A 13,171-nucleotide genomic window follows, 5' to 3' on the forward strand; every position below is an offset into this window, starting at 1 on the left:
GGTGGCTGTGCTCTATGCCTGGAGCACTAAACACAGACGTACAAATTCAGATGTAAAAACCTCCTTAGGTTGCATTAAAATGAACTTTTATATCTTAGTTTTTTGAAGAATTTTAATTAGGTGGCGATTTTTGTGTGTGTGAGAGAAAACACATTAGGAGATACAAGTATTCAGATCCAATACAGCCAAAACTTGTCTCCAGATGGATTAAACATCACAAAGAACTGACCAGAACAACCCTGCCAGCCATGGCTGAGGTGAAATTCCTCGAAAAGGTCTGTTGTGACCAATGCCTGATAAACCCGGTCTCGTACAAGTGGTTTGTAAACATAATGTCTGCGTAACTCACTCCACGTGCTTATTGTGCCAAGAATGATGTTAAGGCCAGGTGGAATTTTGTGTTACAAAATACTTCACAATACCCACGTTGTTAAAATGTTTAATCTTTCGAGTGTGGGCGTCTCACGTAACCCCTGAAGGGAAGGGCCGTGTGCCACAGTGCTGGACAGTGAGTGAAGGATCCAAGACACAGAACTTCGTGTTCCCTTTGACAGAGTGAGATTTTGCAGGGTTTTCTCCTAAAACGGCCTGGATGCAACGTCTTTAATTCATAGTGAACAGATACTGCATCATCTTGTCCTATTTGCTTTACTCTTCTCAAGCTGAAAGAGGGGAGATTCGGGTGATATTAGGAAATGTTTTCCTGCGATTTAACCATCACTGAAGCAGCAAATGCGTGGATATGACATGAAACGATCTGCTGTGGTTTTATGGGCTTTGCAGTAGAATCTTGGATCCACCTGCAGGGCTGCCCCTGTCTGTGCTCCAGCTCCTACCTGTGCCCCTGCCCGCACTCCTGCCCCTTCCCTGTCTGCAGCCCCTTCTTCTGCCTCTGTTCTCAGCCCTTGCTCCTGTCCACGGCCTCAGCCCCTGTCCCTGCCCCAGCTCCAGCCCCTCTGCTACAGCCCCAGCACCGTCTCCAGCCCACCCCTTCTCCTGCCTTTGCCCCCAGCCCTCGCCCCTGCCCCAGCTCCAGCCCTTGTCCCTGCTCCAGCCCTTGTCCCTATCCCCTTCTCCTGTCACTGTCCACCGCCACCATCCCTGCCCCAGCCCATCCTGACCCTCTTAGAGCTTTCGTCCCTGTTTGTCATCCCTGTCCTCTGCCCATGCCCCTTCCCTTCTTCTCCTGCTCCAGCTCCCTGTCCCCAGCTCTAGTCCCTTCTCCTGCCTCTGCTCGCTGTCCCTGTCCCCAGCCTGTCTCATCCTTACTTCGGCCCTTGACTCTGCCTCTAGCCCGACCCCCCTGCCCCCATTCCCAGCCCTTGTCCCCCAGCTCCAGCTCCTTCTCTTTCCTTTGCCCCACTCCCAGCCTGTTCGCAGCCCTTGTCCCCCCAGCTCAAAGCCCCTTCTCCTGTCCCTGTTCCCAGCCCTTGTCCCTCAGCTCCAGTCCCTGTTCCCAGCCCTTATCCCCAGCTCCAGCCCCTATTCCCAGCCCTTGTCCCCAGCTCCAGTCCCTATTCCCAGCCCTTGTCCCCAGCTCCAGTCCCTGTTCCCAGCCCTTATCCCCAGCTCCAGTCCCTGTTCCCAGCCCTTGTCCCTTAGCTCCAGTCCCTGTTCCCAGCCCTTGTCCCTTAGCTCCAGTCCCTGTTCCCAGCCCTTGTCCCCAGCTCCAGTCCCTGTTCCCAGCCCTTGTCCCTTAGCTCCAGTCCCTGTTCCCAGCCCTTGTCCCTCAGCTCCAGTCCCTGTTCCCAGCCCTCGTCCCTCAGCTCCAGTCCCTGTTCCCAGCCCTTGTCCCCAGCTCCAGCCCCTTCTCCTGTCCCTGTTCCCAGCCCTTATCCCCAGCTCCAGTCCCTTCTCCTGCCTCCTGCCTCTGCCTCATCCCCCATCCCAGCCCTTCCCTCCAGCCCCTGTCCCCGTCTCCCTCTTGGCAGCGGAGGCCCTAAAGCGCGGGAGTGGAGGAGCCCGGACAGCCCTGAACCGGAAGCGGAAGTGCTGCGTGCGCGCCGCGCCCCGGAAGCGGGGCGGGTCCCTGCCGGAAGGAGCCGCCAGAGCTGCGCGCGCCCCGCCTCGCCGGGCCGCCATCTTGGCTGGGAGCCGCCGTCGCGCCGCAGCGGGGAGGCGCGGGGGTCGCGGCCCGGCCCTGCCCTGCCCTGCCCGCCTTCATCCCGGCCTTCCTGCCCTCCCCTCACCTCCCCGCCCTCCTTCCCGTGGCCTCCGGCTGCAGCGCGGCGCGGCGTCCCGGCGGTGCAGGGCCTGCTCCAGCAGGGAGAGGTGAGTGCGGCCTGCGCGGCGGGGAGCGCGGGGCGCTGCCTCCCTCCCCCGGGGCTCGGGGAAGGCTGCCCGGTGCTCTGGGCCCCGGCGGATCGCGGAAGCATGGAACGGTTTGAGTTGGAAGGGGCCTCAAAGCACATCCAGTCCTACCCGCTGCCATGGGCAGGGACACCTCCCGCTGGATCAGGGGCTCTGAGCCCCATCCAACCTGGCCTTGAACCCCTCCAGGGATGGGGCAACCACCACTGCTTTGTGCCAGAGCCAACCACCCTCGTAGGAAAACATTTCTCTCTAAGGTCTCATCTCAGTCTTCTCTCTTCCAATTTAAAACATTTCTCCTCGTCCTGTCACTGCGTACCCTTGTGTAAAATCCCTCCCCTGCTTTCCCGGAGCCCCTTTCAGTACTGAAGCTGCTCTAAAGGCTCTGCAGAGCCTTCTCTTCACGCTGAACAACCCGCACCCTTTCACGCTGGCCTCATAGGGCAGGTGCTACCGCCCTGTTGTCTGAAGGGAAAAATTGTCCTCGTGGTGTCTATAACATTTGTCATTTCTTTTCTTTGTTTAAGAGCTGCCTGTGCTTTTATAAGCACTGAGGACATTAAATATCAGTAACTGCACTGAGTACTGTAGAACTCCTAAGTGTATTTACATAAATTCTAAAAAAAAGCCCTGTTAAATGCTTTATTTTGAGTAGAGTTTGAATGTTTGGCCACATACAATAGTTGTTTGAGGTTTAAATATTACTTCTTTAAAAAAATAATACTTGGCTATCTCGTTGAAGTAGAGGAATAGAAAGGGACATTGGATTTAACATACTTATCACGTCAACTGCTGCTATCATACTGTCAGCATCATCTTCTCTGTTCACACAAGCTATTTGTAAAATCCTTCCTTTTTGTTCTTGTTTGAATTTCCACATAAAACCAAAATAACTGCTAGGGAAAGCAAATTAAATAGCGGTTATTAATTGCTCTGTGTTCTGTAGGTACATTGTAAGGGCTAATGCTTTCTTTGTCTTGTAAGCAGCATGGAATTTTCTTTCTTCACAGAGACTTGTCTCATGTTGGATGAGGTCTTTGTTTATCTGGGAGAGAATAATCTGAGAATAATCTCAGAAGTTCTGTAAATTCAAGTGACACTTAAACAGGCAGCAGATTTAATTTAAAATCCTTCTTCTTAAAGTCAATAATAAGATTATTGTGGGTTTGTTTTGTTTAAATAACTATAAGTGTGAAACATCAAACAGATTGGAATTGTGGGCAAATTTGCATAATAGAATAGGGAAATTAATTGCTCAAAAAGATTAAGCCCATTAAAACAACTTCAAACCAGTCATAATGTGATCAGCCTAAACAAAGGACTGGTTATTAACAGTTCAGGTGGAAACCTACAGGAAAGCTGAGGAGGGGCTCTTGATCAGGGAGAGCAGGGATGGCATGAGGGGAACTGTTTTAAGCTGAAAGAGGGGAGACTGAGATGAGATCTCAGGAAGAAATGTTCTCCTGTGAGGGTGGGAAGCCCTGGCCCAGCTTGCCCAGAGCAGTGGTGGCTGCCCCATCCCTGGAGGTGTTCAAGGCCAGGTTGGATGGGGCTTGGAACCCCTGATCCAGTGGGAGATCTCTTGTGAATGTGCTGTTTAAGATTTTGCATAGTTCTTGCCACTTAAGTCACAGCAATTTAACTTATATTTTCAAGAAAATAGTCTTTAAAGTAGATTTTGCAAAAATCTGGAGCTGTGTTTGATGAAGCATAGTAACTCTTCCTCTATTAAAATTGTATTTGTATATATTTTTTACAAACTAGATGAGCAACAACAGTAATAAGAGAGCACCAACAACAGCAACACAGAGACTTAAACAAGACTACCTACGAATTAAGAAAGATCCAGTGCCTTATATCTGTGCAGAGCCTCTCCCATCCAATATCCTTGAATGGTAAGAATTAAGAGTGAGCTGCTCACTCATTTGTGGAGAGAACGAGATTTTCCAGGTCATCAAGTCTGACTCCCTCATTCCTACAGATTGTGTGGGAATCTTGGTTTTGGGAGGTGGAGTATGGAACTTTGGCCGAAGTGATACTGATCTGCATTTTTATAGAGGAATTGATTGTGTGATGGCTTTTATACTGTTTAAAATTCCTTCTTTGTCTTAGGCATTATGTTGTACGGGGACCTGAGATGACTCCCTATGAAGGTAAAAGTTCATGTGTAGCAAACGTGTGTGTTTGTGTGCTTCATGTTGTGATTGGTGGTACCTGAGTAATTACATGACTATCGGAATGGACAAAGTATAACTACTGGGAATAGCTCTAAAAACTTAGTGCGGTTTCAGCGCTGTCTGTGTCTTGTGTGGTAGCTTGTTGAAAAGAGGTCATGGTTGCCACTGTCTGTTCATGAGTTCTGTTATCAGGGATTCTAACAAAGCCTCATTTGGGTTAACTTGAGTTCAGGTGACTTTCTATTAAATGATTGCTAAAGGTCTCAGAGCAGATAACTCACCTTATGTGATTGTATGTGACAGTCAAAGATCATTTCAAAATGCCATTTTCTTACCACATAAGTGCTGTTATTGAACAGAGATGTATATTCTCTCTATGAATTTCTCTGGTGAAAGTGTGGAACTTAAAAGCCGTATTAATTTCTTGTAGTCACACATTTCACAATGCCTTCTGGAGCCTCTCACAAAATGCTTTTCAAGGTCAGATTCTTCATAGGGTTGTATTTAGTTAGCTATTTTTGTGGAAAACTAACCTATTTGTATTGTACTAAATACGTTTAGGCTGGTTTTCCTTAATGCACTGCAGGCTGGAAAACAGAAAGTACTGTTTGTACTTTGTGCGTGTGAGAGAGTGGACTACAGAGTAAACCTACTGTGGGTTGATTATTCCTGTGTTTTAGAGGCACAAGATGATACGTTTGTTCTCTCTAGTATGAGGGGGAGGAGGAAGCAGATAAAGGGTTTTATTTGACCCATTTTGAGTAGCAGATTAGGACTTCATCTTCATGCAAAATAAGTAATTCATCTCTTTATGTAATGCAGGTGGCTATTATCATGGGAAACTAATATTCCCCAGAGAATTTCCTTTTAAACCTCCTAGTATTTATATGATTACACCTAATGGAAGGTTTAAGTGTAATACAAGGTAAGGATTTTCTTCTAACACTTAAACAATTAACGCCATTTTAGCAATATACATAATGTGTAATAATTTTAATGGCAAAATTTGCTGGGCATTAGGAAGAAATTTTTCACAGAAAGGGTCATTGGGCACTGGCAGAGGCTGCCCACGGAGGTGGTTGATTCACCTTCCCTGGAGGTGTTTAAGGCACGGGTGGACGAGGTGCTAAGGGGCATGGTTTAGTGTTTGATAGGAATGGTTGGACTCAATGATCCGGTGGGTCTCTTCCAACCTGGTTTTTCTATGATTCTATGAAAAATAAACCACACTGCCTGTCTTATCCTTTTGAAGGTTGTGTCTTTCGATCACTGATTTCCACCCGGATACCTGGAATCCAGCTTGGTCAGTCTCGACGATCTTGACGGGCCTTCTTAGTTTTATGGTGGAGAAAGGCCCCACACTGGGCAGCATAGAGACATCGGAGTTCACAGTAAGCTCTGGGCTGTCTGATGTGCCTTTGTCAGCTTAGGGAGTGTTGGACGTGACCCCCAGGTTCAAACAGCAGCAGCAGCTGGCACTTTGATATCTCAGAAATGAATAAGTTGTTGGGGAGAGGATTTCTTGGGTAACATAAAATCCCTTTTCTTAAACAGTATGGTTAGGGCTTTTTCCTCTGCCTTTTCCCCTCACTGGTACAGAACACTAATCCCATAAAATGGAGAACTGAGAAAATAACTTACAATGTAAGACTTAGAAATATCTGTTGTAGTGAATAATACTCAAAAGTATGAGGTTTTAAATGTTAGAAACTACTTGGCTAGTGATTTGCACCATTCTTGGGGGAAACAATCAGATGTAGTATATTAACTTTGTTTTTATGCAACTGCTGATAATTTATGTTTCCTCCACAGAAAAGACAGCTTGCTGCACAAAGCTTAGCATTTAATTTAAAAGATAAAGTCTTCTGTGAGCTCTTCCCTGAGGTGGTGGAGGTAAGGGAATTCATCTGTGCAATACCTTCATTTCCTGTAGTTCTTCAGCTTCCCTGTGTAGATCTCTGAGCCAATTGTTTAGGACTTTTCCACACAGTAGCTACTTTTGTCAATCTTGGAAACCTTTTAAAAGGTGCTTTTTCTCTGTCTGAGAACTGAAAGCTTGAATCTTGAAATGGCATTGTTTTTCTACTGCACAAGGGTTCATTGTATAGGAATCAAAGTGTGTATTTAGGTCAGATATCACAGCCTTGACTGGGCTGTGAGTGCAGCAGGCATGGTTACGGTGCCGGTGTTTTAGAATTGTATAATGTATTTTCCTGAGTTTGGGTAGGACTCATTTGTGTATCTGGACTTGGTCTATTAGTATCCTAGATTTCTTTTTCCTTAATTCTCCTTTACGATCAAACACTCTTATATTTTTCTTGCTTAACTTCTGAGATGGAGTTATATCTTTTTTAGGGTGTGTATCTTACTTGCGTGACACTAACGCTGTCAGCGTGTTGATAGACAATTTATAGTCATGTATTGGTAACAGCTGAAGGATGTAGAAGTTTGCTTTGTGTAAGGTTCTGAAAATGCTTACCCTTCAGCCAGACAACAGTTAAATGCATGGGGTAGGTTTAAGAAAGACAGAAAAAAGAATCTGGGGATCTCTGGCCAGTTTCCACTGATGATACTTGGTTCTAAAGGGTCTCACCTGTTACAAGTGATGGATGATGTTTTCTGCACTCCTGTCTCAAGATGGTTCCTTCCTTATAACTCCTTAGTGAAGGAATTCAGTGTGTTTTTCTTAGAACTTGAGGTCATAAACACACAAGCCCAGTGAGGTGTACGTTGTTCACTGGCAGAAATGGCCTTTCTGGGCATAGTGGTGAGTGCTTGTGGAACTTCAGGTTTTATTCATCTGTTATTTTCAAAGGTATTCACAAAGCTCTAGTTAAAAAACATTTTCCCTTTATGTCTCCTTTTGGGACAGCTTTCTGGGGAATGAAAAATTTAATCTCCCATTTCCTTTCTTTCTCACGCAGATATCTGAATGGAAGGTTTTAATTATGTTTTCATATCAGTTGCAAGAATGCCAGAGATAGCTAGTTCCTAAATTGTGGGGAAACTCCTAAGACAGTAATAGTTAACAGCTGTTGTGTTCCAAGTACAGGCAGATTTTTAACATTTAATACTTTAGAGTGCTAGTTGTTCTAAGTTTCTGGGATTGCTTGGTTTTTTTGAATGACTTTTGTTCCAAACAAGCTGGACACACAGACTTTGAAAGAATTTCTCATTTCTGAAGAAAAGACTTCTCAGAAAATGTACACGTGAACTAAGAATCAACTCGGCCAAATGATTGTTAGTGTCAACTACTGAATTAGGTTACTTTGAAAACAGCTGGGGAGACTATACAGATGTATGTAATGCAGTTAATGTAGTTTAAAAGGCCTACAATATAAATTATATATATATAAATATACATCTTTCTCCTGAAGTTACACAATATCTTGGGTTCTGAAATATTTTCAAAACACCCGGTGCCTTTACCACGTTCACTTCCTTTTCACTTTTTCACCTTCATTTTATTTTTTTTCTTTCTCCAGGAGATTAAACAAAAACAGAAAGCACAAGAAGAGCTCAACAACAGACCTACATCCCTCCCTCTACCAGATGTTGTCCCTGATGGGGAAGCACACTACGGTCAGAACGGAATACCCCTCCTTAATGGGCACCTTCTGTTGGCACCTGCCAATCATCCAGGTCTCCAACAGGCCAATCGTAACCATGGACTTTTAGGCGGAGCTTTGGCGAACTTGTTTGTTATAGTTGGTTTTGCAGCCTTTGCCTACACAGTCAAGTACGTACTGAGAAGCATAGCGCAAGAATGAGAAAAAGAAATCCGAGACCAAATTAGGGGTAGTTGCAGAATGAGTGGGACTCTATGTGCATCTGGCTCTGACACTGGGATAAATATTTGTTTTACCAAGTGGCAGGTAAAACATTGGTTGGCTCATGGGTTATGTCTGTGAAACGGAGTAGTTTCAATTAGTCAGAAAACTAAAAGTTCTGCTCGCAGATCCTCTTGTCCTCGCTACTGTCTAGTAGTGGCTCACAAGTCAAAGCATTATTGATGAGACACTAGCATTTCTAGTGCTTTGATTTTTATAGACGTTCTCCAGCTGTTATTTGAAATTTGGAAATCTTAAGCAAATAAAGCTTTTTACGTCACCGAACAGTTTTTAAAATGTCACAGTTTATGCATATCGTATTTTATTTTCATTAGGGAAGAGTCTTTTGAAATGATTCAAGTAGAGATTTCATGTGGGCTTGGTAAGAGTTTGGTTAACGTGATCATTTATGCTGCAGAAGATTGCTGGTTTCTCTCTTAAAATAGAATGAACATCGTTGCGTATCTAGTCAGTAGTGATTAGATGAGTGGGGAAGTAACACCATGCGTGTTAAATGTGTTGTCTAAATTATCACAATGTCATTGAAGGTCTTATTTCGGCTACAAGAAATGCAGTTGTTGGCCTCTGCAAAGGATTAGCAAGAAAAAGCATTTGAATCAGTCTTTAGCGGGGAAACCCATATCCAGTATTGTATTGGATTTGTTCACTTAGAGATTTCCATTTGGGGGTAGATGTTGTATTTGAGAGCTGTAATGCTTAATTCTGATTACGAGGTGCCACTGTTGAAAAAAAATGTAATAAAACTGCACACACCAATGGAGAGTTGATTGTGTGTTTAGAAAATCTTCTCTGGATCTCTTGGGCTCTGGCAAATGAAGTAACAAAGCCCTTATGAAGATAAAAAGGCAAATGAGTGAATAACAAACCAGCTGCTTCAGAGTCGACTGAATTATTCTGAAGTGTCACTAACTGAAACAAACCCTTAAAATTAGTTCTGCTTGCTCACTGGAAGATTTGCATAAACGCTTAAAACCACCGCCTCAAAAGCCCAGACTCTCCTAATTCATCTGAGATTCTAAAAGCTTTTTTTGCTCTGACGTTTGTTCATCACTGTTCCCATTCAGATAATTGGAATACCAATGTTTCTTCATGGGGTTACAGGACTAGGGGTAAACACTGAAGCTCTTAGAGTAGTTCAAAAGCCTGTCTGAAATTACTACTTTAACTCGATTTCCTTGGTTCTTTCCTATCCTGTTTAATTTTATGCAAATACTTTGTTTCATCGGAGGCAAACTTCCTGTGCCTTTCATAACAGACAGTGATGCCTGAGTGTCTGGGGAAGATCGTGCTCACTGTTAATATAACAACAAGCTGTTAAAGGTTGGTAGCAGGGTAAAAAACTCTGCATCTCGCTGCATAGTCTTATCTTATTGTGAAGAGCCCAAATAAATATTACCTCATCTATCTGAGAATGTTCTTGAAACTGTTTTATTTTCCCTTCCAAATTTGTTCTCTCTGCCTGCTCTTGGTATCTTGAATTGTAAGCAAAAATGTCTTGTTAACCCATGAGCCATGCAGCTTAGAGCATCAGTAAATGTGACCAATTCTTTGCAATAGGTAGGAGTTACCAAAACTAGCAGCACAACTCTTCTAAAGAAATCATAAAGCAGTTCTTGCTGAGGTAAGGAAGGGAAGGAGGAGATAGGGTGCATGGGGCTGGAGTTTGGAAAAGGCTGGATTTTGAAATGTATTTATAAATCTTTGATTTTCTTTTTTTTGCTTTATTTTGTGGTTTTACAAAATCTTATTTATAACTTTTTTAATTTACCTCTTATGTGCTTAATCAGCTTTTGTAAAGAAAAGCACCAGTTGTATCTATCTAGAAATGACTTGTGTTCTGTCGGTCTGAGGCTGTGCTGGAAAGGAATGGGGAGTATCATGTCTTTCCCGCAACAATATGATTTTCGAGGTGGATGATCAGAGTGATATTTTTCTTAAAGCATACAGACCTGTAGCTGAGGCTGTTCTGCCTCATCGATTGTAGTGTCATTCGGACATGTTTGTGTTCAGGCAAAGCCTTTTATTGCCATTGACATCGCCTACAAACAGAAGCTTATAATTGGTTACTGATATTTATCTTCTTATCTTATGGAAGTTCTTTTGTCCACATAAATGAAGACAAAGGCAAGGAGACCTTGGTCATGATGTGTTTGTGTCTTCTGTGAAATTTACCTAACCAAGGTAAAAGAACCAGTGAAATCTGAGATGTTGATAAAGGGCATTTTACTACATGACAAGAAGTTGGCCTTAAGCAGCACCCAAGCATTTGAAGGTGGGTCTCTTTGTTTGTAGGAGATGCCACAATTGGAAAGAAAAAAACCCCAACTTTGGTTAAACCCTGGACATGCTGCATTTTATCCGAAGATTGGTTTTATTTAAAAAACAAAACTTCCAATTGCAGTTTCTCTTCTGTACCCTGGACTCAGAGATAAGAGTTGACAGTCATTGCTGGTGCCATTTAAAAGCTGGAAGCAGGGGCTGACTGAACCCTCGCACCTATGGCTTAGAAGATTTTGATATATCTCCTTGCCTTTGGTAACAGAAGATTTATTCCCTTTTGTGTAGGATTTACTGGTTTGTCTCTTTTAAAATTGTTTATAATAGTATGCAGTGTCTGATCTTTTTGTTACCAAAGTCATTAGATGGAGGATTTTGCCATGCAAAAATGTTACCATGCCCTGAAGCAGAGCATTACTTTATGTAATGAAACTAAAAGCTGTCCCTCTCTATATGATACTGGAACAAATATCTGGTTCTTTGCTTTCACACTGCAATTTCATAGGTTTCTGTAAGAAGGTTACACAGACTGGGTGTTGGTGGGAGGGTAGGTAGGGAGTTTCTGCAGCCTGAATCAGAAAACAGCTCAGTTGTTGCCTTTAAACATCTCTTTGATTCTTAAAATCCTGAATTTGTGTGTAGTCATGATGTTTCGCCCCCTAAGATGTCAAGGTCACGGAAGTTACTTCAAGCATGTACTGAGGAGTAGAAATGACTGCATTGTAAAGTTGTTTGTTCATAATAAACATGATGAAAGTTATACTTTCTGTGGGACTGTTTTTGGGAAAGAAATCACGGGGAAGAAACAAACTGGATCTAGATGGACTAGAAAACAAAATATAGCAAAACCACATCTCTCCTGGCTCCTGATGTATTTTTTTTCTGCAAGTTAGTTTGGTGTCTCCTACACCAGTGGTAAAACACCTGCAGGACTGCAGGTGGTAGCATCTTTTAGCTCTTTTGTTTGACAACACAGTTCCTGGACAGAGAAGTCATTCTGTAATGGCATGGATGTCACAGCTGTCATTGTAGTGCAGAACCTGGTTTCAGTACCTACTCTGAGATGTGTGTGAGCCACTCTGAGATGCTGCTTCACCCTTGCTGCCAACAGTGATGATCTCTGAAGAAAAAAAAGTAGATTGGAACCTTGCCACGAACTCGGCAGTTGCTTTTGGAGTACAGTGTGACTACGTTCTGCTGCTGTTCCCTTAGCATCTGTTAAGTTCTGCTGGTTCTGTGCTATCTAGACAGCTTCAGTTGTCTCTGTATCTAGGTAGCTTCAGCTCTGTGTAAAGCAGTAAATGTTACTCAGGAGCTGTGTTCACTCAACTTTCAGAATTTGTGTTTGGACTGCCATGCTAGTTGTGTGTGGATCCAAGCTGTAGTTGTTTCTAATAGCAATTTCTCTGTAACTTGATGGAAGCAAGTTTTCCCTTGACTGACACCTGCCAGGGCTGAGCTGTGTCCTAATTTCTTTTATAGAACTATACATTTTCCCTAATAATGTTAGTATTTTTTTTTTTCTTAATCAGAACGGTTCTTGTGCCTGGAGTTGTTTTGAACTCCAGCGTTCAGGCTTAGTGCTTTTCATTTGGTCTGTTGCCTCCCCTTCAGGGTTTTGTAGTGTTATATTAATAAGTAACCGGCTGGCTGCGTTGCTGTGTTCGGGATCTCTGCGGTCAGACAGGATTCTTGCCATAAGGACATCATTCTGCTTCTACCTAAGGCAAACTCTGTAGGAAAATAAAACCCTGACCCCCCCTCCAATGGCATTTGCGTAAGAACTTGCATTTCAAACTGGTCCTGGGTGTTGATGGTGTGTCTCTAGCCAAGTCTTAAGTGGGAAACTTGTGTTTCTTCAGAAGAGCCAGCTCTTAACTTGTAATTACAATTGCTACCTCAAGCCCTGTGCTTCAAAAGGTATTTTTTTTGAATGTCTCTGGATGATTTCTCCTAATGATTTGTTGCGATTACTGGCTTATATTGCAACCGGCTCGCAGGAAGACAGAGTGCAAGAGGATGCTTTTTTTGCTGCCCAGCAAAGGCCAGATCTTAGGTTTTTAAAGCAGAAATCTCATGTTTTCCGTGGATTTGCCAGGAGATGGCGTTGCGATCCCGCGTGGGAGCAGCAAGGTGGGAATGCTGGAGGGGAGAGGAGCACTGGGAGGGCTGGAGGGATCTGCAGAAAGCAGCTGCAGCAGCCAGGAGCTCTTGCTTTGCCTTCCCAAAGGTGCTCTTCTTGTCTTCTAGGGTGTTAAGCTGTGTTCCAACACGTTTAATCCTAAGGGATCTATCACAGGAATACCCTGGACCTTTAAATGCGATGAAGTAGGGGGTGTGTGTGTCAAGGAATGATAATGTGCCTTCTCCATTGGCTTAAAAACTCATTATCTCTGCATCAAGGCTTAGGAGTTGTTCAACAGATCCGCAGTGGGCAACTCTGGGAAGATCCAATTGCCCTTTTGCCCTTTGGATGTCATTCTTAGCATAGTTAAGGAAGGTCTCTCTTGAGTAAAAGGCGAATTGCATAAGCAGAGATTGAAAGATCACATCACA

General features: G+C 43.7%; 1 protein-coding gene across 1 annotated transcript; it reads left to right on the top strand.

Moving 5' to 3' along the window:
- Positions 1 to 2,046: 2,046 nt before the first annotated feature.
- Positions 2,047 to 11,375, top strand: UBE2J2 (ubiquitin conjugating enzyme E2 J2). The gene is made up of 7 exons (XM_069874712.1): positions 2,047 to 2,271; positions 4,075 to 4,205; positions 4,423 to 4,463; positions 5,310 to 5,412; positions 5,740 to 5,878; positions 6,300 to 6,380; positions 7,973 to 11,375. Exons 2-7 carry the CDS (start codon positions 4,075 to 4,077, stop codon positions 8,255 to 8,257), a joined length of 780 nt encoding a protein of 259 aa, XP_069730813.1. The 5' UTR covers positions 2,047 to 2,271; the 3' UTR covers positions 8,258 to 11,375.
- The last annotated feature ends 1,796 nt before the right edge of the window (positions 11,376 to 13,171 follow it).

This window comes from Phaenicophaeus curvirostris, chromosome 22 (genome assembly GCF_032191515.1).
Source record: "Phaenicophaeus curvirostris isolate KB17595 chromosome 22, BPBGC_Pcur_1.0, whole genome shotgun sequence".
In the NCBI taxonomy this organism is placed as follows: domain Eukaryota; kingdom Metazoa; phylum Chordata; class Aves; order Cuculiformes; family Cuculidae; genus Phaenicophaeus; species Phaenicophaeus curvirostris.